At 36.4% G+C, this 24,235-nt stretch overlaps 1 protein-coding gene across 4 annotated transcripts in view; it reads left to right on the top strand.

Annotated features, from left to right (window-relative positions):
- Positions 1-24,235, top strand: part of MXI1 (MAX interactor 1, dimerization protein) — a 78,883-nt gene that overhangs the window by 18,301 nt on the left and 36,347 nt on the right. For all 4 annotated transcript variants that reach the window (XM_032880405.1, XM_032880424.1, XM_032880433.1 and 1 more), the window contains exon 2: positions 77-209. In XM_032880405.1, coding sequence (XP_032736296.1) covers positions 77-209 — 133 coding nt within the window. The remainder of the gene's footprint in view (positions 1-76; positions 210-24,235) is intronic.

Below are 24,235 nucleotides of genomic sequence, written 5' to 3'. Positions count from 1 at the left end.
AGGACTTCAGATCTGTGGATCCGTGGATTTGAGTACATTCCTGTTCTCATATCTTTTTCTCTTGCTGTCTCTTTAGAGTGTGAACATGGCTATGCCTCAACGTTCCCCTCCATGCCGAGCCCCCGACTGCAGCATTCAAAGCCCCCAAGGAGATTGAGCCGAGCACAGAAACACAGCAACGGGAGCAGCAACACCAGCACTGCCAACAGGTAGCAAGTTGGGGAGGTTTAGAAAGGGCACCTGGAGGGAGGGAGCACACACTCAGGCAAAAGTTCTGGTCCTACTGACCTCAGTTCTTTAACACCAAGTCTGGAGCAACACTGAATAGTCAAATGAGTTCCTTTATCACCATCCCTGGAGATTTGACCCTTTTAAACTAATACAGTCTAGATATCATAACCTGAGTTTGTGGGGAAGGGCAGCAGTAGAATCCAAAGGAAAACCAAAGAGTTCTTGCTAGGTTTATTAAGTGGGGACGTCTGTGACTGAGAGAGACAATAAAGTGAAACCTGACATGTGTCCCTGCATGCAACCACATGCTAAAAGTAATCTTAGTTCAGCTTTAAACTTGGATGATACAAGAAGAATTTTTAAATGCCTGGTCTGTTTGTTGTTTAGGGGTGAAAGGGAAGACCATGCTATGAAAGTTGTGTCTCTTATTTGATAAGACAGAGTTGGTAAGAGAGATTTTAAAGAAAAAAACAAAACAGAAAAAGAATGAAGATGCTTATTTTTCAGTCCAAAGGGTTCCCTAGGAAATGCTTGTCTGGATGTACTCAGACATAGTTGACTTCCATTTTTTGAAGACTTGGTAGTGCCTGGCTGTCTTTTCAGTGTTTTGCCCCAGAAGGCCAGGGAATTCGAATGATTCAACTCATAGGAAGTTTTCAAAAGGCCACCTTAAAACCAATAGATGCTGTTTTTTCCATTTATAAGAGGAATTAAATGAGACCTCTTTTCCTGATTCCCCAAAGCTTTGTCTAGAGAATGTAAGAATTTATTTTGGAGAAACACAGAGCAATCTCTGGGAAACTAAGGTTGCCTGATGAGTATGGGGAACTCCAGACAGGTGGTTAGGTAGTCACTTGGGGAAGTAGGTTGGGAAAAAAGCAGGAATTGGAGCTCTTACTAATAGATGCAGGAAACTTGAGGCTCCTATAGATAATAATTAGAGCTGGAAAGGTTGGATCTTCCCACTCTGCATTTTTGACATTGCTGAGGCGAAACTAGGATTCACTCTTCCCTCTTTGACTCATCTTTAAAGCTGTGAGTTTCCTTTTTTGGCTTTTTCAATAGGACTATTCTGTGTTTTTTAAACTTAATTTTTAAAATTATAAAAATAGCTATGAGCTTAATATGCTGTATTTATTTATTTATTTAAAGATTTTATTTATTTATTTGACAGAAAGAGAGAGACAGCGTGAGAGGGAACACAAGCAGGGGGACTAGGAGAGGGAAAGCAGGCTTCCCACCAAGCAGGGAGCCCCACGCGGGGCTCGATCCCAGGATGCTGGGACCATGACCTGAACCGAAGGCAGATGCCTAATGACTGAGCCACCCAGGCACCCCGTACTATGCTGTATTTATGTTTATGTGTGGGTCTAGAGGGTTTTTCTATGATATGATAGGTTTGGAATGAAAATATGTAATATGATACATAGCATTTATACAAATAAATTTCAATTTTCTTGTTCTTCACTGTTTCTATTAGGATCTATATTTCAAGAATTCAAATTCAATCCATGTATAGATTAAAAAAGGTTTAAATTTTTTTTTTTTTTAAATTTAGAGACATGCAGAGAGTATCAGGAAACCAGACCTGGGTTTTGTCATGCTACAAATATTTACTGACTATTTCCTCTTTTGTAGAAATCAGGTAAATGATCTTATTACATTTTCTCTTCATCCCTCTTCTCATCTATAAAATGAAGGGATGGGCTACATTAATTTACCAAGGTCCCTTTCTCCCCTGAAGTTCTGTGACACTGATTTATTGACAGTTCTAGAGATCAGTTACAATATTAGTTATTCAGTATACCACTCCATCATTGCAGAGGCAACCTCATTACTAACAATTCAAGGATTATAGATGCATAAATAAGATATACATTTCTAGATTTTACCAGTTACATTATAGGTCATTAATAAGTCTTTGTCATCTGTTGACTTAAACTTTGCTCAGCTTGGGGTTTTGACTAAGTGGTGTTTCTGTTTCATGGTAGGGTTCCTGTTAGGATTCTACTATTGTGTGTGGGACCACAGTGCTAATTACTGTATGTTTTAGCATAGCATATCAGAAAATTTATAAAACTACAGGCATGCCATGTTCTTACAGTACCCATGGGAAAATAATTATGTATACATTGGACCACCCAAGACTAAGGAAGATAATTTTTCATAGGAATATAAGTAGTAAGAAGGAAAGAAAAAGAGAAAGAAACAGATTTTAGAATATACTAAGGTCCACCCATGTGTGGGGTTTAGACTGGGGCCTATAGATGAGAATTAATATGTTAAAGTGAAACACTAGAAATTATTTTTCCTTACCGTTTGTTAAAACTTCTGCTTCATGGGATAGAGGAGCCAAGGATCAAATTCCAATGCAGGGATATGTGAGAAATGGGGTTGTTAGTCCATTTGAAGGAGACTTTATGGGCTTCTGATAACTTGAGGCCTATTACCGGATTTAGTAGAAATTTTATTACATTGGTTACATATAGCAGAAAGAAAGAAGACTTGTAAAAATTTTCCATTTACTGGTCTTCTGAAACAAAGAAGGTAATAGAATTATGGCATATCTGTCTTATTTTCCTGATCAAAAAGGTACTTTTGTGGAAGTTGCTGTTACTAGTATGCATCTTGGACATTGATATCTTGTTTGTCATGACATTTGTTTCCCTGACGTCGTAGCATCTTTCAGATAAAATTTTGGCTTTTCCCCCCTAATATTCTCAGGTATAATGTGATCTTCCTGATATAAAATGTTGTTTTTTAAGTTTATGCTGAATGTTAGCTCCTATATTATGTTTAGAAATCTTATTTTTACAGAAGTACAAAGGAGAGAAAATAAGTGATATAATGTGATGTTACAAGCATGTACCTTGAAAATCCCAGTAATTTTATCATTTGGTATCCTTCTAACTGACAGCTCAGAAGTGGGACCTGTAGTATTTAATTATTTTTTAAATACCTGGTTGAATTTATTGTGGTCTTGGTTATGGCCTTCTGGCACATTTCCTAAAAATCACCCTTCCTAAGATGTTACTGCTGTTAGAAAACCTGGGTGCGTTGCTCTCTGGCTCATTGAGGAGCCTCACATAAGTTCAAATTCCCAGTTTTTTACTGTTTGGTCTCACAACTGAAAAATTTCAAGATCTGTCATCTTTAAAACTCTACTAACTCTGCTCTGCCTGGCTTCATTGTAACACTGATTTTCTCCTAAATATTTCTTGAATCTGCTGTCTTTTCCCTTATCTTCATTACTTACCTCCTAATGAGATACCATCTATCTCTCACCTGGAGACCTGTTATAACCTCCTAACTGGTATCCATGCAACTATGCCTGGCCCATATACAATTCTGACACATTATATTGGCTAGCTTTCTTTGTTCCTTCAATACACCATGTTTCTTCCTACTTCAAGGTCTTTGCACATACTCTGTTCTTTCCCCTTTGCCAAGTAAGTTGTCCTTATCTAATAACACTCTTACTTCAACTCAATCATAACTTCTTCAGGGAAGCCTTTTCTCATCAGGCAAAGTAGATTAGGTGTTCACATGATGGCACGCCTACTTTTCCTTCATGGTGTTTATCATAGTTCGTAGAAATGCAGTTCTCTGATTGATAAATTCATGTCTCATTCATTGGGCTAAAAACTCCATGAAGGCAGAAGTTGAATCTCTTCTGCTTCAGGATCCATCCCCAGTGTCTATCACAATGCCTTGCACGTCGTAGGTGTTTCTTAAAAAATGGAAGGTTTTCAAACTCCAGGTAGATTGCCCTCTGTGGAACTGCATTTCTCTTTTGTGCTGATTACCATATTAAAGTATGGAAGGAGACATTATGCAACTCCTGCTGTGGCAAACTCTGATTATATTATATTCTTCTTCCTTTTTTTTTTTTTTTAAAGATTCTATTTATTTATTTGACAGACAGAGATTCGCAAGTAGGCAGAGAGGCAGGCAGAGAGAGAGAGAGGAGGAAGCAGGCTCCCCGCTGAGCAGAGAGCCCGATGCAGGGCTCGATCCCAGGATCCTGGGATCATGACCTGAGCAGAAGGCAGAGGCTTTAACTCACTGAGCCACCCAGGCGCCCCTGATTACATTGTATTCTAAAGAATGTTAATGATAATATATTTGGAAAGGAAGATAATATGTAGTATTTGAAGAATAAAAATCTCTGCCAGTTCTTTTAAATGGGTATTACAGTATATTATAGTATAGTATATAAGTATGTTATAGTAGACTATAGAATGCTGCAGTTAATTTTAAAAAACACTCACTGTCATCCAGTCATGAAATTAAAATATTAAAATCTACCTGCCCTGCCAGAACCATAAGTCTGTCAAATATTGGCAAAAATGTTGGTATGAGCCTATGACACATAGTAATTGCATTGTTTTAAGGTGACGTAGAAGGTAATAGTAAGTACCAATTTATGTTTGAATTTTAAGTTGATGAAAAATTTAATTTATTTGGTATCCTTTGGCTATTAAAGAATCTCACAAGAGCAGCCACATTTCAATTCCTTTGGCTAGGATTGAGGACATTAGAAAACAAAACAGCTTTTCCTTTTGCTTGTAAAGCTTTAGTTTAACTATTCTTAAACTACAGAATCATGAAATGTTTTAGTCTTAGAGGGAATGATTGTATTGTTGTATTTTCAGCTTTAAAGCTTTTTTGGTTGTCTTTTGTAGAGGATTTTTTTTCCAGTAGCAGTAATTTGAAATTTGTTATATCTTCTGTTTTTAATCTTAGATACGTACCTGTTAGTTTACTGAATAGTTGAATGAAACCTTTTTTTTTTTTAAAGATTTTATTTATTTGACAGACAGGGATCACAAGTAGGCAGAGAGGCAGGCAGAGAGAGAGGGGGAAGCAGGCTCCCTGCTGAGCAGAGAGCCCAATGCGGGACTCGATCCCAGGACCCTGGGATCATGACCTGAGCTGAAAGCAGAGGCTTTAATCCACTGAGCTACCCAGGCACCCCGAAACCTTTTTTTTTATTGTGAAATTTCTCTTTACTATTCTATGCTTTTCAGATTTTCTATATAAAGAAATAGTTTCTGAGTCTCTGTCGAATCGATAACTCCTAGAGTATCAGGACAAAAGTAGAGATTAGTAACAGTTAAACTTTTTGTGATGTTAGTATGGTTCTTCAGTATTTTCAAATGTTGAGTGATTAACACCTCCTGTGTGATGTTTTCTGTGATAATTCTGTCTTCCCCTAAAACTGTTTAAATGAAAAATTCTTAAGAATTATTTATATACCTCACTAAACAAACTCAGACTTTCCATTAAATGCTTCATGGAAGCGTAAGTTTGCTGTGCAGTTTCTAAAGGACATATTCCCTTATGGAAGTATGTTTCAAGGAGATTTGACGATCATGCCTTGTAAGTCAGTAGGACAGCTGCTTCTGTTCCTGTTTGATTAGTGGCCTTTTCCCAGAATATTGAATACATGATGTGGAAGATCACAAATTATAAAAAGGGAATTCAGGATTTCATTTGATGTAGTTCTCTGCTTTATGAAGGTAAGGTATTATCACTCATTTTATGATTAAAACTCATGTGGCCCAGAGATGGTAAGAGATACTTATTTAGCTATAGGTGGTGGTTGCTTTAATATCAAGCTGGATTTTCAGCAGAATATGCATCATTCTAACCAGAGGACACTATTGACCTGAAGAAAGCTTTTTCTTCTAGATTTCTCCTTACAAAGGAAACAGCATTGCTTTCTTTTGGATATAGGATGATTCTTTGTCACTTCTTAAGTAAAGATAGTTTTCCAGATACTAATTTAATCACAGAGCTTTGATGGTATCATTTGACAAAATGTATTTCCAGATCCTATTTGTGGTTGATAATGCTGATGTAATTAATATAAGCATACATATTTTTTGTTAGATTGTTTTTATTTTTCATTTTGGCTTTCTACATTTTAAAATATTGTCAGCTTTTCCTCCCCCTGCATATGTATATAGGAGTGTGTGTGAGAGCAAGAGTGTGTGTGTATGTGTGCACCATCTTCATTACCATTTAATGAAGAAAACACATGTTGTCAAGTAAGCATATAAATGTATTATTTCAAACTGTGATGAGTTTAATGTAGGAAAAATAGATGATCCTATGAGGAGTATAACAGGGAGGACCTGATTAAGTTTGATAGATGAAGGAAGGCATCTCAAAAGTGGAACCTCTTATAAAGCAGGGGTAAAGAGGTTTTCATGTTCATACACATCTGTTAAATCATTTTTAGTTATAGCATGATATTCTGTTTCATGGGTATATGATAATTTGTTAAGCCAGTCACCCATTGATTTAAGTTCTTTTTAGATTTTTTTCATTCAAAATAGGGCTATTCAGAACATATTTTTGCAGATAGCTTTGTGCATTTGTCTACCTAGATCCTTAGGATAAACATGAAGAATTAGAATTCTTGGGTCAAAGGGTAGGATCCATCTTCAATAATAATAAAAATAGTAACACCTTGCATTTAATGTACTACTTGTCTATAAAGCCCTTTAATGTATGTTATTACTTCATTTGAATTTCAGAACAGTTCTGTGAGGTAAAATGAAAATACTTTCCTTACTTTTTTTGTTGAGGAAACTGGACTGGCAAGCAAGGTAACTTGCAAAAATAGAGATCTCTGGGATTTGTTTCTCTGGGATCAGCAAACAGCCCTTGGTAAGAATTTACTTAAAAAGTAAGACTTCTTGACCGAAACCTGAAATTTATGTGTTAGCACTCTCCTTTTCTGCTCTGCCTGAAATGCGTCGTCTGCATCTGCTGCTTTAAGGCTTTCCCACCAGTGCTTTTTCAACTTTTGCAATTTGCTTCCTTTTTCACTAGTTACTGAAACTGCTTTCTTAAAGGTAATTAGTAACCAAATTTACTGAACTTATACAATGTACAGAGAACATGCCTCCCTATGATAGAGGAGCTTATGGTGCTTTTGGAAAAATATGTATATAATAAAATGATAAATTATACAAATCAGTAAGATGTTATAAACATGGCTATTTTTATTTGTCAGATGATAGTATACAGATTAAATTATTTAAATTTATAGAAGATTATTACAGTAGGTTATTATAGAAATGTTGCAGATTCACAGTATATACTTATTCATTAACTTTGACATGCATTCTAGGAGACATAGGGATTCCATACCTTAGTATAAGTGAAATTCTTTATGTTTTATCTAAGTAACTAATTTCTTATAAGAAAGAATATTTGGGGGGTGCCTGGGTGGCTCAGTGGGTTAAAAGCCTCTGCCTTCAGCTCAGGTCCCTGCATCCGGCTCTCTGGTCGGCAGAGAGCCTCCTTCTCCCTCTCTCTCTCTGCTTGCCTCTCTGCCTTCTTGTGATCGCTCTCTGTCAAATAAACAAATAAAAAATCTTAAAAAAAAAATATTTGGTTTGATAGACAATTTTGTTATTAATGTTACTATATACATTTCAGGGAAAAAGTGTGGGTTTTCTTTTTATTTAGCTTTATGATGTTAGATAAAAAGATTTCTGTGTGGTATTGATTTCCTTACATTTCTTTATTATGGAAAATATTTTCGATAGTCTTTTAAAAACACTATATAAACACCATTTGTGGAGGCCACATGATGAGAGCTTTGAAGCCATTGAAATGGGCATTTTTAAATTATAGAAGGACATAATTTTATTTTATTTATTCATTTTTAAATATTTTCTTTATTTATTCATGAGAAACAGAGAGTCAGAGGCAAAGGGAAAAACAGGCTACCCATGGAGCAGGAAGCCTGATGCAAGACTCGATCCTAGGACCCTGGGATCAGGACCTGAGCCAAAGGCAGGCACATAACTGAGTGAGCCACCCAGACGCCCAAAGAGTGTAATTTTAGTCTTAGTCAACGTATTTTGATAAAACAACTGATTTTCCTTTATTCTTATTTTGATTAATTAGACAGGGACAATTAGGATTCTCTTCAAGGAACTGTAAATAACCTTTTTCTGCAATAAGAAACGAGAGGGTAAAATGTAGTAAGTTCGTCTTGGTATTAGAAGAAATGTAAATTTTGAGGTTTTTAATTTTGATTACCATAATCTTGTGTGGGAGTATGTATCTTCAACATGAACAACAGAAAAAAAGTGATCCTCATATTTCACAAAAACTCTGGACAATATATTTTTGTTACTACTGAATCTGCTAGGATTGCTTTCTGTAGTCTTTGCTGGTGACAGTCAAAGCACAGAAGTTACAATTTAAAATTCAGACTTCTAGCTTGGATAGAAAACAAACAGACTGCTTTGTATGAAGTTGATCTTGGGGTGTTTAATATCATTATTCTCATTGTCAGTTTATTTGTGGCAGATATGCTTACTGGAGACAAAGGTATGTTCGTGTTTTTAACATTGAAGTTGAAGCCTATATTAGAATAGCTGAGTAACGTGTTTCTTTTATACTTTAAACATTTAAGTATCAGTAGGAATTTAATATTAACTTATTAAGTATGAATATGTGTTTCATATTGTTGGCCATTTTCATAGATGTGGTGAATAACTTGGATGTTAATGGTAGAGTGTAACAAGTGTGAGGTACTGTCCTGTGAAATGAGGGTGTCCTATTCTGCATGTTCAGATGAAGGAATTTTTGGGGTGATGGAAGTTTCCTAAAACTGGATTGTGGTAAAGGTTATGCAACTGTATAAATTTACTGAAGTTCATTGAACTGTACCCTTAAAATGGGTGAATTTTATTTTATTTTTTTAAAAAGATTTTATTTATTTATTTGACAGACAGAGATCACAGGCAGGCAGAGAGACAGGCAGAGAGAGGGGGAAGCAGGCTCCCTGCCGAGCAGAGAGCCAGATGCCTGGGCCCATCCCAGGACCCTGGGATCACGACCGAGGCTTTAACCCACTGAGCCACCCAGGTGCCCCAGGGTGAATTTTATAGTATGCAAATTATACCTCAGTAAAATTGTTTAAAAAAATTGCCTGTTGCTGTTTATTGCAGTAAGAGTCTTGAACGTGTGATGGATGCTTAAAAGAACTAAAGGTGGAATGAATGAATATTAGACAATGAGGCCTTCAGAACTTGAAAAGAACCATTATGGGATTAGGAGTAGGGAGTGTAGCTGGTTGGAAAAAGATACCCCCTCCATTCTGCAGCTACCAAAGCAAGGAGATTGAGCTACCCTGGCAGCCTTTCCTCCCTTACTTCCTTTGAGAATCTGTTTTCTGTGTGATGTACTTGCCTTAGACAGTAAGATTCTTTGAAATACATGTGTAACATCTCTGTGCGTCTGCTTCTAGTACTATAGGGAAGAGTGGGACATATTAAGAATAAAACTTGGGATCTTTAAAAAAAATGGGCTTTTTATTTATATAATTAATGCTGTTAATTATGGTACCGTTCATTTATTTTCCCTCCAAAGTACCTAATGAATATTTAAAAGGCTACTGTCTTTTTTTTTTTTTTTTTTTAAGATTTTTATTTATTTGACAGACAGAGATCACGTAGGCAGAGAGGCAGGCAGAGAGGGGTGGGGGGAAGCAGGCTTCCTGCTGAGCAGAGAGCCCGATGCTCCATCCCAGGACCCTGAGATCATGACCTGAGAGGAAGGCAGAGGCTTAACCCACTGAGCCACCCAGGCACCCCTGAATATTTATTTCATGCCTGACCCTATCCTAAAATATCAAATTATAATTTGGAAGTCAAGAGATTTAGGAAATCACTGATACTTCCGCATTTTTAAAGGTTTTTAGAATGTTGCTCTGTGTTATCATGTATTACGTGTTATCAAAATTAAATGTCCTGTTTTAACTTTTGGAAGTATGCTTAAGAGCAATAATTTTAATTTTCAAAATTCTGGTTTTTAACATTATTCTCTCACCTAAAAAGTGATGATTTCATGAGTAATGTGTAACTTTAGTATGTATTAGATGCTTCTTAATTTCTGGCACTACTAAGAATAGAAAGTAAAGTAGTTATAAATTCTTAACATTTCAAAAAAAAGTAGGAGATGTATAAAGTTGTAAGACTCTGCTAATACTAAATGACTTTTATAAAGAAGATTAACATTCCTCTGCCTCATCTTTCCCCTTCCAGTTTCTACTTCCTAGAGGCCACCACTTCAGTGATTTCGCAGTTCATTGGCTGTTTGCTTTTTTACTTCTTTTCTTTTCCTTTTTTCTCCTTTTCTCTTTTCTTTTCTTTCTAAGTTTTTACTTATTTAAGTAATCTCTGCACCTAACAGGAGGCTTGACCTCATGACCCTGAGATCAAGAGTTGCAAGCTTTTCCAGCTGAGCCAGCCAGGTGCCCCTCCTTATTATTTCTAAATAAGAAGCTTATTCTGAGAGTCATTGGGTGGCTTAGTCAGTTAAGCATCTGACTTACTTTCTACTCAGGTTATGATCTCAGGGTCATGAGATCAAGCTCATGTCAGGCTCTGTGCTTAGTGTAGGGTCTGCTTGAAATTCTCCCTCTGCCCCTCCCCTGCTCTATTTCTTTCTCTCCAAATAAATAAAATCTTTAAAAAAAATTTTTTTTAAATAAGCTTATTCTGCTTATTATCTGATTTCCTGTTATGTTATTGATTTCCTGTTATGGAAGATGAAGACTTGACTGTATTCTTCACTAACAGCAGATTAATTGTATGCTGGAAATGAAAATTTTTTTCAACTACACATAAATATAGATATTTCCCAAAGGAATGAGGTTTTTAAATTATATTTTTTCTGGTAATTTATATTATTAGTCTCCCACAATAAAGAATTGACATTTTATTCTCATTTTTTGAGTACTTTATGGTACAGTAGATTATTGCCTCAATTTCTGGATAAGTTTTATTACTCTTTTTAAATTTTATTTTATTTTTAAAAATATTTTATTTATTTATTTGACAGACAGAGATCACAAGTAGGCAGAGAGGCAGGCAGAGAGGAGGAAGCAGGCTCCCCGCTGAGCAGAGAGCCCGATACAGGGCTTGATCTCAGGACCCTGGGATCATGACCTGAGCTGAAGGCAGAGGCTTTAACCCACTGAGCCACCCAGGCGCCCTGAGTTTTATTACTTTTTTGAAAAATAAGTTTTATTTAGATATAATTTCCATACAATAAAATTCCCCAGTTTTTAGTGTATATAATTCAGTGACTTGACATATGTATACAGTCATGCAGCCTCCAGCAAAATTATAATAAAGAGCACGTTTATCAACTCAAAACATTACTTCGTGCCTCTCAGCAGTCAGTTTTCTATCTCTGCCTCTTGGACCTGGCAACTTCTCACACGTTTTCTGTCACTGCAGTTTTGCCATTTCTAGAGTTTCATGTAAGTGGAATCATGTATTTACTCTTTTTGTGTCAAACTCTTTTCACTTAGCATGGTGTTTTTTGAGATTCAGTTTTTCTGTTTCAGTAGTTCATATTTTTATATTGCTGAGTAATAATTTAATAATTTTTAATTTAATAATTTAATTTAATTTAATAATTTTATATTGCTGAGTAATAATTTAAGAATAATAATAATAATTACTCAGCAATGTTTTATATTGCTGAGTAATAATCCATTGTATGGATCTACCACAGTTTGTCTATCCATTCACCAGTTGATAGACATCAGGTTGCATATAGTTTTTAGCTGTTAGAAGTAAAGATTCCATGTACTTCCATGGACAGGTCTTTTGTGGATGTATGTTTTCGTTTTTCTTAGGTAAATACCTAGGAATGGAATTTCTAGGTCATATAGTAAATATATATTTAACTTTATAAAGAAATTGTCAAACCATTCCCAAAAGTATCTGTACTATTTTATATCCTTTTTTTTTTTTTTAAAGATTTTACTTATTTATTTGACAGACGGAAATCACAAGTAGGCAGAGAGGCAGGCAGAGAGAGAGAGAGGAGGAAGCAGGCTCCCTGCTGATCAGAGAGCCCGATGCAAGGCTTGATCCCAGGACCCTGGGACCGTGACCCGAACCGAAGGCAGAGGCCTTAACCCACTGAGCCACCCAGGCGCCCCATGTACCATTTTATATTCTGACTAGCAGTGTAGGAGACTTCCAGTAACTCCACAACCTGGTTGGCACTTGGTATTGTCAGTCTTTTAAATTTTAGCCTTTCTAGTGGGTGTGTCAGAATAACTTGTGGATTAGATAGCATTTTCCTTATAACTAGTGATCTTGAGCATCTTTCTATGGGCTTACTTGCTATTGATATATCTTCTTTGGTGAAGTAGCCAATGATATTTTTTACCTTTTTTCTTTTGAGTTGTTTGTTTTCTTGTTGAGCTGTAAATAGTTCTTTTGTAAATTCTGGGAGCACCGGTATGGTTTAGTCGGCCAAGTATCAGATTCTTGGTTTCAGCTCAGATCGTGTCAAGGGGCTCAGTCAGCCCAGAGTCTGCTTGAAATACCCTCTCTCTTCGTCTGCCCCCCCACCTCACCCCAACAAACAAATAACTTCTAAAAAAAAAAGACTTATATAAAATATACAAAGACTTGGGGCACCTGGGTGGCTCAGTGGGTTAAAATCTCTGCCTTCAGCTCAGGTCATGATCCCAGGGTCCTGGGACCGGGCCCCACATCGGGCTCTCTCCTCAGCGGGGAGCCTGCTTCCCCCCACCCCTCTCTGCCTGCCTCTCTGCCTACTTGTGATCTCTGTCTGTCAAATAAATAAATCTTTAAAAAAAAATTAAAAAAAAATATACAAAGACTTAAAAAAAAAAGAGTTCTTTGTAAATTCTGGATACAAGTTCTTTATTACATATGTATTTTGCAAATGTTTTCTCCTATTTAGGGTTTGCCTCTATCATTTTCTTAACAGTGTCTTTTGAAGAACCAAAGTTGCATATTTTGATGAAGTTCAGTTTATAATGTTTGTCTTTTATTATTTGTGATTCTAATGTCCTAAAAATCTCTGTATAATTCAAACTCATGAAAGATTTTCTCTTGTTTTCCCCTAGCAGTCTTATAGTTTTAGGTTTCATATTTAGATCTAAGTTTCATTTAGAGTTAATTTTTGTAGAAGGTATGAAGTGAGAGCTAATGTTCATTTTTTGGCAAATACTTTTTTTTTTTTTTTGTAAAGACTCTACTTTCTCATCGAATTTCCTTAGGATCTTTGTAAAAAATCAATTGACCGCATATGTGTGAGTCTCTGGTCCAGTGATCAAAATTTTTTTTTCCTTTTTTTTTTTCCAAAATATTTATTTTTATTCCAAAACCACAATGTCTTCATTACTTAGGGTTTTTTTTTTTTTTTAAGATTTTATTTATTTGAGTGAAAGAGCAAGAGAGACCGTGCACACACACACAAGCAGGGGGCAGGAGCAGAGAGAGAGCAAGAAGCAGACTCCCCGCTAAGCAGGACCCAGGACCCAGAGATCATGACCTGAGCCAAAGGTAGACACCTAAACTGACTGAGCCACCCAGGCACCCTTTTTTTTTTTTTTTTTTAATAAGTCATGAAATCAGTAGGTCTTCCAGTGTGGTTCTTCTTTTTCAGAAGTTCTTTTGCCTATTCCAGGTCTTTTGCACTTTAACATATGTTATAGAATCTCCTTGTCAGTTTCTACAATAAAGCCTATTAGAATCTTGATTGGGATTGTATTGAATCTGTAGATTAATTTAGAGAGACTTCACACATCTGAACAATCTTGAATCTTCTGATTCATGACCATGGTATGTCTCTTCATTTACTCAATTATTTGGATGTTTTCATAGTTCAGCAATGTTTTGTATTTTTTCAGAATATGAATAATGTATATAATTTGTTAAATTTATCCTTAGGTATTTATTAATCTTTGATGCTATTATAAATGGCCGCTGAATTTCTTAAATTAGTTCTAATAATTTGTATATTCCTTAGATTTTCTAAATAGATAATAAATGATGTTGTCTGCTGTACAGACATTTTTACTTCTTCATTTCCATTGGATATGATGTTTCTTTTTTCTGCCTTATTTCATTGGTGAGGCCTCTAATATGGTGCTGAAGAGCAATGGTGAGAGTGAATTATTCTTTGTTCTTAATCTTGAGAAAACTTGCATTCTCTTTCACCATTGAGTATGATAGTTGTATTTTTTGTAGACGCCTTTTCACAGGTTCAGGAAATTCCTTTCTTTCCTAATTTACTGAGTTGTTTTTTTTTTTAAATCATGAATAGATGCTGAATTTTGTTAAATGTACTTCTACATTTATTGAGATTATCCTGTATTTTTCAAATTATTCTGTTAATGTGGTCAGTTACATTGATCGGCATTTTTATTGAATCTTAAATCAGTCTTGCATTCTTAGAATAAACTCTTTGTGGTCATGGTATATTTTGTGATACTGACACCAACTACCCATAGTTAGCACCATGTCCACAAGTTTAAGGTGCAGTTCTCAACATGACTGTCCTCACCATAGATGCTAGCTGTACTAACTGGCTAACTTCTGACTAACTGGCTACAAATTTAGGGGTTCTTAATCCCCTCAGGTTTGATAATTCACTAGAACTCCTCAGAGAACTCAGGAAGGCACTATACTTATGATTACAAATTATATTATAAATAATAGAAATCAGGACCAGCCAAATGAAGAGAAATATGGGGAAAAGTCTGGGAGAGTTGTGAACATGGAGCTTCTATGTCATTTTCCTGTGGAATCAAGATGCATTACCTTCCTGGCACGTTCATGTATTTACTAACCAGGAAGGTCACCTGAGCCTCACATTCCAGAGTTTTTATTTAAAAATCATTGTAGTCTTGGGGCGCCTGGGTGGCTCAGTGGGTTAAGCCTCTGCCTTCGGCTCAGGTCATAATCCCAGGGTCCTGGGATTGAGCCCCGCATCAGGCTCTCTGGTTAGCAGGGAGCCTGCTTCCCCCCCACCCCCCACCTCTCTGCCTGCCTACTTGTGATCTCTCTCTCTCTGTCAAATAAATAAATAAAATCTTTAAAAAAAAATTTGTCCATTTTATCTAAGTTGTTTGAATTTATTGGCATAAAGTTTATAATATTCTCTTATCATCCTTGTAATGTGTATAGGATCTATAATGATATGCACTTTCATCCTGATATTACTTCTTTGTTTGTATTAGTAATTTTTGTCTTTTTTTTTCTTCACCAGTCTTAGAAGTTTGTCAATTTTACTGACTTTTTAAAAGTTAACTTTTGGGGGCGCCTGGGTTAAGCCGCTGCCTTCGGCTCAGGTCATGATCTCAGAGTCCTGGGATCGAGTCCCGCATCGGGCTCTCTGCTCAGCAGGGAGCCTGCTTCCCTCTCTCTCTCTCTCTCTCTCTCTGCCTGCCTCTCTATCTACTTGTGATCTCTCTCTGTCAAATAAATAAATAAAATAAAAAATCTTAAAAAAAAAGAAAAAAAGTCAACTTTTGGTGTTATTGATATTCTCTGTTGCTTCCTGTTTCTTATTATATTTATTCCTCTTCTTGGCTTTATTATTTCTTTCCTCTACTTCAGAGTTTCTCAGCCTCAGCACTATGGGCAATTTTGGCCAGATAATTCTGTTTTGAGCATCATAGTCCTTGACCTCTCCTCACAAAGTGCCAGTGATCCCCTCATTGTAATAACAGAAAATGCCTACAGACATTGTCAGATATCTGCTGGTGAGCAAAATAGCCCATAGCTGAGAACCATTGCTCAACTTTTTTCAGTTTAGTTTGCTTCTTTTTCTAACTTCTAAAAGTGGAATCTCAGATCATTGATTTTAGACTCCACCCCCAGCATAAGGATTTAAAGCTAAACATTTCTCTTGAAATACTGCTTTAGCTGCATCAAACAAATTTTGATATCTTGGATTTTCTTTATCATCCTTCTGAAGACATGTTCTGATTTCTTTGTGATCTGTTCTTTAACCCGTGACTTATTTAATTTGCTCTTCTTTTTGAAGCTTCTTCTCTTTTTTTAAAAGATTTTATTTATTTATTTGACACAGAGTGAGAAAGCACAAGCAGGGGGAGCAGCAGAGGGAGAGGGAGAAGCAGGCTCTCTGCTGAGCAGGGAACCTGATGTGAGGCTCGATCCCAGGACCCCTAGATCATGACCTGAGCCGAAGGCAGAGGCTTAACCCACTGAGCTACCCAGGCGCCCTTTTTGTAGCTTCTTAAGGTGAAACTTAGACCACTGATTTTGAACCTTTTTTTTTCTAATAGGAGAATTTAAAGTTAAACATTATTGTATAAGCATTGCTTTAGCTACATCCAACAAATCTGGTATGTTGTGTTTTTATTTTCACTCAGAATATTTTCTAATTTCTCTGCATTTTGTTTTTTGATTTGTGGCTTACCTTCCAAATATTACTGTTTTTCTAGTTATCTTAACTATTTTTGATTTCTGATTTAATTCCATTGTGCTTAGAACATACTTAGTTCTTAGTTCTTACTTAGAAAACTCACTCTGTGTAATTTTAATAGTTATAAACTTATTGAAAATTAGGCTTTACAAAGTAAATGACTTAGGCATGCTTATGTAGCGAGCCAAAAGATTTATCAGATGCTTAAATTAGTTGTTTGCTACATTTGAAATAAGAATTGTTGGGGCACCTGGGTGGCTCAGTTGGTTAAACGTCTGTCTGCCTTCGGCTCGGGTCATGATCTCAGGGCTCCCTGCTTAGTGGGGAGCCTGCTTCTCCCTCTCCCAATCCCTCTGCTTGTGCGTGCACGCGTGCTCTCTCTTTCTGTGAAATAAATAAAGTCTTAAAAAAAGGAATTGTTTTTTTACTGAATTCAGTTCATATGCAATTAAAAGTTTTTTTTCCTGTTTATTGAAAATGTACGTGCAGAAAAATATACAAATTCTAAGTGTACAGCTTGATGAATTTTCACAAAGGTAAAGAAATAAAATATAACAGACTCTTCTTAGAAACTCTTCCCTTGGGGTGTCCAGGTGGGTCAGTTAGTTAAGCAACTGCCTTCTTGGGTCATGGTCCCAGGGTCCTGGGGTCCAGTCCCCCATCTGGCTCCCTGCTCCATGGGGAGCCTGCTTCTGTCTCTCCCTCTTCCTGCCCTTCCCTCTGCTTGTTTTGTTCTTTCTCTCTGTCAAATAAATAAATAAAACCTTCCAAAAAATAAAAATAAAAGAAACTCTTCCCTTTGACTCTTTCCAGTCACTGTCATCCCTTCCCTGAAGTAACCAACTTTTCTAGCTTTTGATACTGTAAATTAATTTTGCCAGTTTTGCACTTTGTATGAATGGAATTATGCTGTATATATTTCTGTGTATATGCCTTTTTTCATTCAACATTATGTTAAAGTTAGGAAGAGTCACCCATGTTTCACAATAGTTGTCCATTTTCAGTGCTCTATGGTTTCACATTGTATGAGTACTTCACTGTTTGTTTATTTACTCCATTACTGATGGATGTTTGTTGCCAGTTTTTGGCTTGTATGAAAAGAATGAGTATTCTTTTGTATGTCCATCGATGAAAATATATTAGTTTGGTATATGCCAACGAGTAGAGATGCTGAGTCATAATGATTATATATATTCAGTTTTGTTATGTAAGTTTTGAGAGAAATTTTATTGATTGTAGTTATTCTTATGTATCTTTTTTAGACACTTGCTTTTTTGTGGCCTTAGTTACTGGGGTGGTTATGTTTTTGTCATTCTTAAGGAAAAAGCAATACATTTCTTATAAGGCAGGTTTCCTAAAAGCCTGCAATGTTCAAGGTTTACTGTTTTTAATGGTTTTTAGAAATGTGTACCTTTGATAGAAATAAATATACAACGTTATCTTTTTGAAATAATTACTTTAATAAGTCATGAAGGTGAGGAGCACCTGGGTGGCTCAGTTGGTTAAGTGTCTGCGCTTGGCTCTGGTCATGATCTAGGGGTCCTGGGATCAAGCCTCAGCAGGGAGTCTACTTCTCCCTCTGCGCCTACCCCCGAATGTGCGCATGCCCGTACGTGCTCTCTCTCTCTCAAATACATAAACAAAATCTTTAAAAAATACGTCTTGAAGATGAAGAGTATGACATAGAGGATGTAGTCAGTAAAATTGTAATGATATTGTTCGGTCACTACACTTCCCGGGTGAGCACTGAGCAATGTGTAGAATTGTTGAATCATTACGTTATATTGAAACTTACTTTAACACTGTATGTTAATTATACTTCAGTAAAATTTAATTTAAAAAAAGAATTACTTTATTGACAATTAGCATGATCTATCTTCTATTACAGTGTTTTTCAAACTTTATTGAACACTGTATTATACCACCGGCAGCAAAAAATTCTCTATTCTCATCAGCCCCCTTCAGGTATAGAATTCAGAGACCCCACCTCGGATGTGGCTGAGGTTTTCTGTTTTTCTTGTCTTTTGAGTATATGTCGAGGAGGTATGAACTTTGGGATACAATTAGAAGATACGTGTTGAGCTTCAGAGAATGTGTTATTTTCATCATGTGGAGGGCAACGTTCATCTCGCCGTGCAAGTGAAACAAAACTGTTAACAAATTGGGGGCTTGCTCATTGACTCAACAAAGAGAGGTCTTTTCTTTTGCTGCGAGAGAATATTCACTCTGGGCACGGGCGCTTTTAGTTGTCTCCCACAGCGGCGCTACTCGAGAGCCACACTGTACTGTTTGGTTCCGCTTCGGTTCTTTGCTTCATTGCATCGACTGCCACCAAACGACACCCTACGGAATTAAAAGTCTATATGTTAGATCTGTGTGGTAGTCCGTGAAAAGTCACAGGTCTGCTGGAGATAAGGACTCCCAAATAGCGAATCCATTAGCGTGTCTCTCTTAAAGGGATATTATTCGTGAAAAAGATTACCTGCGATTCACTGATAAAATGATAGAAATGCCTTTTCTCCGTCCCTGGAAGTTGTTAAGAATTCAGCGTAAGGGTGTCTGAAAGGCATACAGTTCATTTGTGTTTGCTTTCAGAGGTGCATTTCATTTGGAGAAGAAAAGTGGGCTAACCCAGTGGATTATTAGAACATCTCAGCCTTACAGAGAACTTACCATAATTGACTATGGCGATGGTATGTTACTGGAAGGATTTGGTTGGACATAATAGGCTCAGAGAAGCAAGAAGTTTGTTTCTGAGTGTACTAGTATGTGATACTCCTTTGTTGTCAGCACTGTTTGGATCATCATTTTCTTCATGTACATGTAATTAGTCATCTCTCTCTCTCTCAGACCCTAACCTTATACTGTTTTCACAGCTGACCGAAATGCTTCTTTTCTCTTTCAGTTTCTTTTTTCATCATTATGGTTGTTTGTTTATTTCCAGGCTAATTTCAAGTGTTGTTGAGAATCTATCAATTTATTGCCTCATGTAGTACTTAATTGTTTTAGATAGTATATTTTTAGTTTGTTAAAAATAATAAGTGTAGTTGCAATGGCTAAAACATTTACTGAATGTTTATTATGTGTTAGATGCTTTTACATATTTTCCTCTCTTTCTCACAGTAATCCAGCCAAGCCACATGTTATTATTCGTTTTACAAATGAGGAAACTGTTAATCAGAGAGGTTAAGTAATTTGTTTCAAGTCATACAGCTAATGTGAGCGATAGAGTTAAGACTCAGGACTTTTTTCCTCTAACACCACAGATCTTCATGACCTATACATTGTTGTTCTCTGGTTTTGCTTTGGACTTCATAGCCCTGCTTGTTTATTTTATTTTTTTTCCAAGTTTTTATTTAAATTTCAGTTAGTTAACATACAGGTTAACATACAGGTTTCAGCTGTAGGATTTAATGATTCATCCCTTCATCACTTACAGAGAACACCAAGTGCTTATCACAAGTACCCTCCTTTTTTTTTTTTTTTAAAGATTTTATTTATTTATTTGACAGAGAGAGAGATCACAAGTAGGCAGAGAGAGATGGGGAAGCAGGCTCCCTGCTGAGCAGAGAGCCCGATGTCCTGAGATCATGACCTGAGCCAAAGGCAGAGGCTTAACCTACTGAGCCACCCAGGTGCTCCCACAAGTACCGTCCTTAATACCCATCACTGATTTAACCCATCACCCTACCACCTCCCTCCAGCAACCCTCAGTTTGTTTTCTGTAGTTAAGAGTCTGTTTTATGGTATGCCTCACTCTCTCTTTCCCCACCATGTTCATCTGTTCTGTTTCTTAAATTCCACATCTAAGAGTGAAATTATATGGTATTTACTTTTCTCTGACTTATTTCTTTTAGTATAATACTCTCTAGGCCCATTCACATCAATGCAAATGGAACTATTTCAGTCTTTTTTTATTGCTGAGTAACATTCCATTGTATACATATATCACAACTTCTTTATTCATTCATCATTTGATGAACATTTGGGCTCTTTCCATAGTTTGGCTGTTGTGGATAATGCTGCTATAAACATCGGGGTTCATGTGCCCCTTGGAATCAGTATTTTTTTTATCCTTTGGGTAATCTATTTTTAACTTTTTGAAGAACCTCCATACTCTTTTCCAGAGTGGCTGCACTGGTTTGCATTCCCACCAGCAATGTAAGAGGGTTCCCCTTTCTCTGTATCTTTGCCAAGATCTGTTGTTTCATGTGCTGTTAATTTTAGCCTTTCTGACTGGTGTGAGGTGATATCTCATTGTAGTTTTTGATTTGCATTTCCCTGATGATGAATGACGTTTGAGCATCTTTTCATGTGTCTGCTGGCCATCTGTATGTCTTCTTTGAAAGAATGTTCATGTCTTCTGTCCATTTTTTTTTTTAAAACTAGATTGTTTTAGAAGTTCTTTATGTATTTTGGATACTAACCCTTTATCAGATATGTCACTTCCAAATATCTTCTCCCATTCCAAAGGTTAACTTTTAGTTTTGTTGATTGTTTCCTTTGCTATACAGAGCTTTTTATCTTGATGAAGTCCCAGTATTTTATTTTTGCTTTTGTTTCCTTTGCCTCAGGAGACATAAGAAGTTGTTATGGTTGGGACGCCTGGGTGGCTCAGTTGGTTAAGCAGCTGCCTTCGGCTCAGGTCATGATTCCAGCGTCCTGGGATCGAGTCTCGCATCGGGCTCCTTGCTCTGCAGGGAGCCTGCTTCTCCCTCTGCCTCTGCCTGCCATTCTGTCTGCCTGTGCTCACTCTCTCTCTCTCTCTCTGACAAATAAATAAAATCTTAAAAAAAAAAAAAAAAGAAGTTGTTATGGCTGATGTCAGAGAGGTTACTGCCTGTGTTCTCTTGTAGGATTTTGATGGTTTCCTTTCTCATATTTAATTCTTTCATACATTTCATATTTATTATTGTGCATGGTGTAAGAAAATGATCCAGTTTCATTCTTTTGTGTGTTGCTGTCCAGTTTCCCAGCACCATTTGTTGTAAGGTCTTTTTTCCATTGGGTATTCTTTCCCGCTTTATTGAAAATTAGTTGACCATGTAGTAGTGGGCCAGCTGTGCTTCTTTACTTACGCTCCTTTCCACTTGGTATGTCCTCTCCCTACCAGGTCCAGCTTCTACTGGTAGCAAATAGTCATCATTTAAGATTCATACCAGGGGCGCCTGGGTGGCTCAGTGGGTTAAGCCGCTGCCTTCGGCTCAGGTCATGATCTCAGGGTCCTGGGATCGAGTCCCACATCGGGCTCTCTGCTCAGCAGGGAGCCTGCTTCCCTCTCTCTCTCTCTGCCTGCCTCTCTGTCTACTTGTGATCTCTCTCTGTCAAATAAATAAATAAAATTTAAAAAAAAAAAAAAAAAGATTCATACCAAATGCCACCTTTTCCTAAGATTTACCCTGAAAGCCACATTTGGAAGTGAATTCTGCCTACTTTAAACTCCCACAATACTTTGTACTTTTCTTCATATATTTATTTTGCCTTGAATAATAATTATTCTTATACATGTCTTAAATTTATTGACTAGAGACTATCTTTGATTCCCTGTAGCCTAAGACAGTCTTAAAGAAGCGAAGTATTTGTTGACTTGAGATTACAGGTACAAAAGCCACCAAAATAGAAGTACTACTGATGCATTTTTTTTTAAAAATTGGAAGATCATAACAGTATGGTAAAGATTAGTACATACATGATCATTTTTGTTTCTTGGTATTCGAAAATGTTAAATGTTACTCGTGGTATAACTAAATATGACATGTAATTCTTGGTTTGGTGGAAAAGTTCATATTCTTGGCTATTTTATATTTTTTTAGAAAGAAGAGAAATAAAAGTCTGAGAGAGGTGGGTAGAACCTGCTGTTTTAATTTTGTTCACAGCAGTGGGTCAGATTATGTTCTTTTGGTGCTAGCTTTGATAATAGGCTTAATACAATATTGGAATTCAACACTTGGTTGTCTTTGGATGTATATATTCTTTTGTATTTATGGCCATGTGTGGGATTTCCAAACTGTTTAGAAAAAGTTTATGGTAAATAGTCTACCTCTCTCTAAACAGATTGTTTCCGTTTATTACTTACTTTAGTATTCCATTGTTTGTTTCACTTGTTCTAAGTTTTCTTCAGATAAAGGAAATTAAAGCAAAACTTACTATGAGGGGTTGGGGAATTTCATTATTGAATACCCATTCAAATTTTGAACAATATTCTTTATTTTAAATCTGTTTAAGATATGTCCTTTTCCTCTTCTGATTTACTGGTTTACTTTGACAAAAAAGAACTTAAACATTTTTATAAATAAGGGGTGCCTGGGTGGCTCAGTGGGTTAAGCCTCTGCCTTCTGGTCGGGTCATGATCTCAGGGTCCTGGGATAGAGCCCCGCATTGGGCTCTATCAGGGAGCCTATCCCTCAGCAGGGAGCCTGTTTCCCCCTCTATCTCTGTACTTCTGATCTCTCTCTCTCTCTGTGTCAAATAAATAAATAAAATCTTAAAAAAGAAGTTTTTATAAATAATTATATAGTGATAGAGATTTGGTTGTAATTTATTTATTAGGTTTTGAGCTCTTGGGTCTGTTAAAGTAGAAGTTCTGTGTTTTTATGATTTCTTTCATCTGAATTATGCATATCCTTTATGTTCATTTGGCTGAACTCTTGAAGCATCTTAAAAATTTCTTTTCTTTTCTTTTCTTTTTTTAGCCTCTTAAGGGAGAAATTCTTTTATTAAGATAATCTCTTGAAAATGAACTTTAGTCTTTTTCATCCTCTGTCACTTGGACCTTATACCATTAAGAAAGCAAAAAATGGATAGGATACAGTAACTCAAAGAAGCCTTTTGGCTTTTGAACTATAACAGTGGGTAAAATTTCTACAAATTATAAGACTGACAAAAACACTCCTATTGTTAAAGTTTAGTAATGTAATTTTTAAATATCCACTGGAATAATAAATCAGATTAAAGTAATCAGTAATGTGATATTCTGAAAACATTTGGCATTAACCAGGATATATTAAATGATTAAAGTTTTAGTTCTGGTGACAGGAACTTAAATTCTCTTATATAAAATTATTATTATTGTTAATGCTAAATTATTGTAAAAGTAGTACATGTTCATTTAAGAGAGCTCGTAACATAATTCTAATAATAACTAACTTTAGACTTTGTTATATTTTGCTCTTCAGTATAAAGTTGTTTATTCCTCATAACAATGATGTGAGGACACATACTGTCGCTTTTCCTATTTTACAGATGAGGAAACTGAGCACAGAGAGATGAAGGCACTTTAGGCCACACACTATTTGACCCCAGCAGTCTGGCCTTAGCCTCTGTGTTCTAACCTCTCTTCACCATGTAGTTAAGAATTTGGATTTTGAGATTGATGATTCACAGACCTGTACCCCTGAAGCAAATAATACATTATATGTTAATTAAAAAAAAAGAATTTGGGTTTTGGGGCATTTGGGTGGCTCACTCAGTTAAGTGTCTGCCTTTGGCTCAGGTCATGATCCTAGAGTCCTGGGATTAAGCCCCACATTGGGCTCCCTGCTCAGTGCGAAATCTACTTATCACTCTCTCTATCCCTCTGCCCCTCCCCCTGCTTGTGCTTTCTCTTTCTCTTAAATAAATAAATAAAAACTTAAGAAAAAAGAATTTGGGTTTTGGAGTAAGAAAGACCTGGGCTTAAATCAAAGCTACTACTTCTACTCTGGGGACAAGAGCATGTCTCGACCTCTCAGAGGTTCTCAGAGGC

The sequence above is a fragment of the Lontra canadensis genome, unplaced genomic scaffold (assembly GCF_010015895.1).
Source record: "Lontra canadensis isolate GAN:19392208 unplaced genomic scaffold, GSC_riverotter_1.0 scaffold3, whole genome shotgun sequence".
Taxonomy (NCBI): Eukaryota; Metazoa; Chordata; class Mammalia; order Carnivora; family Mustelidae; genus Lontra; species Lontra canadensis.
Note: the sequence above shows the minus strand (reverse complement) of the source record. Positions and strands in the feature narration are given on the sequence as shown.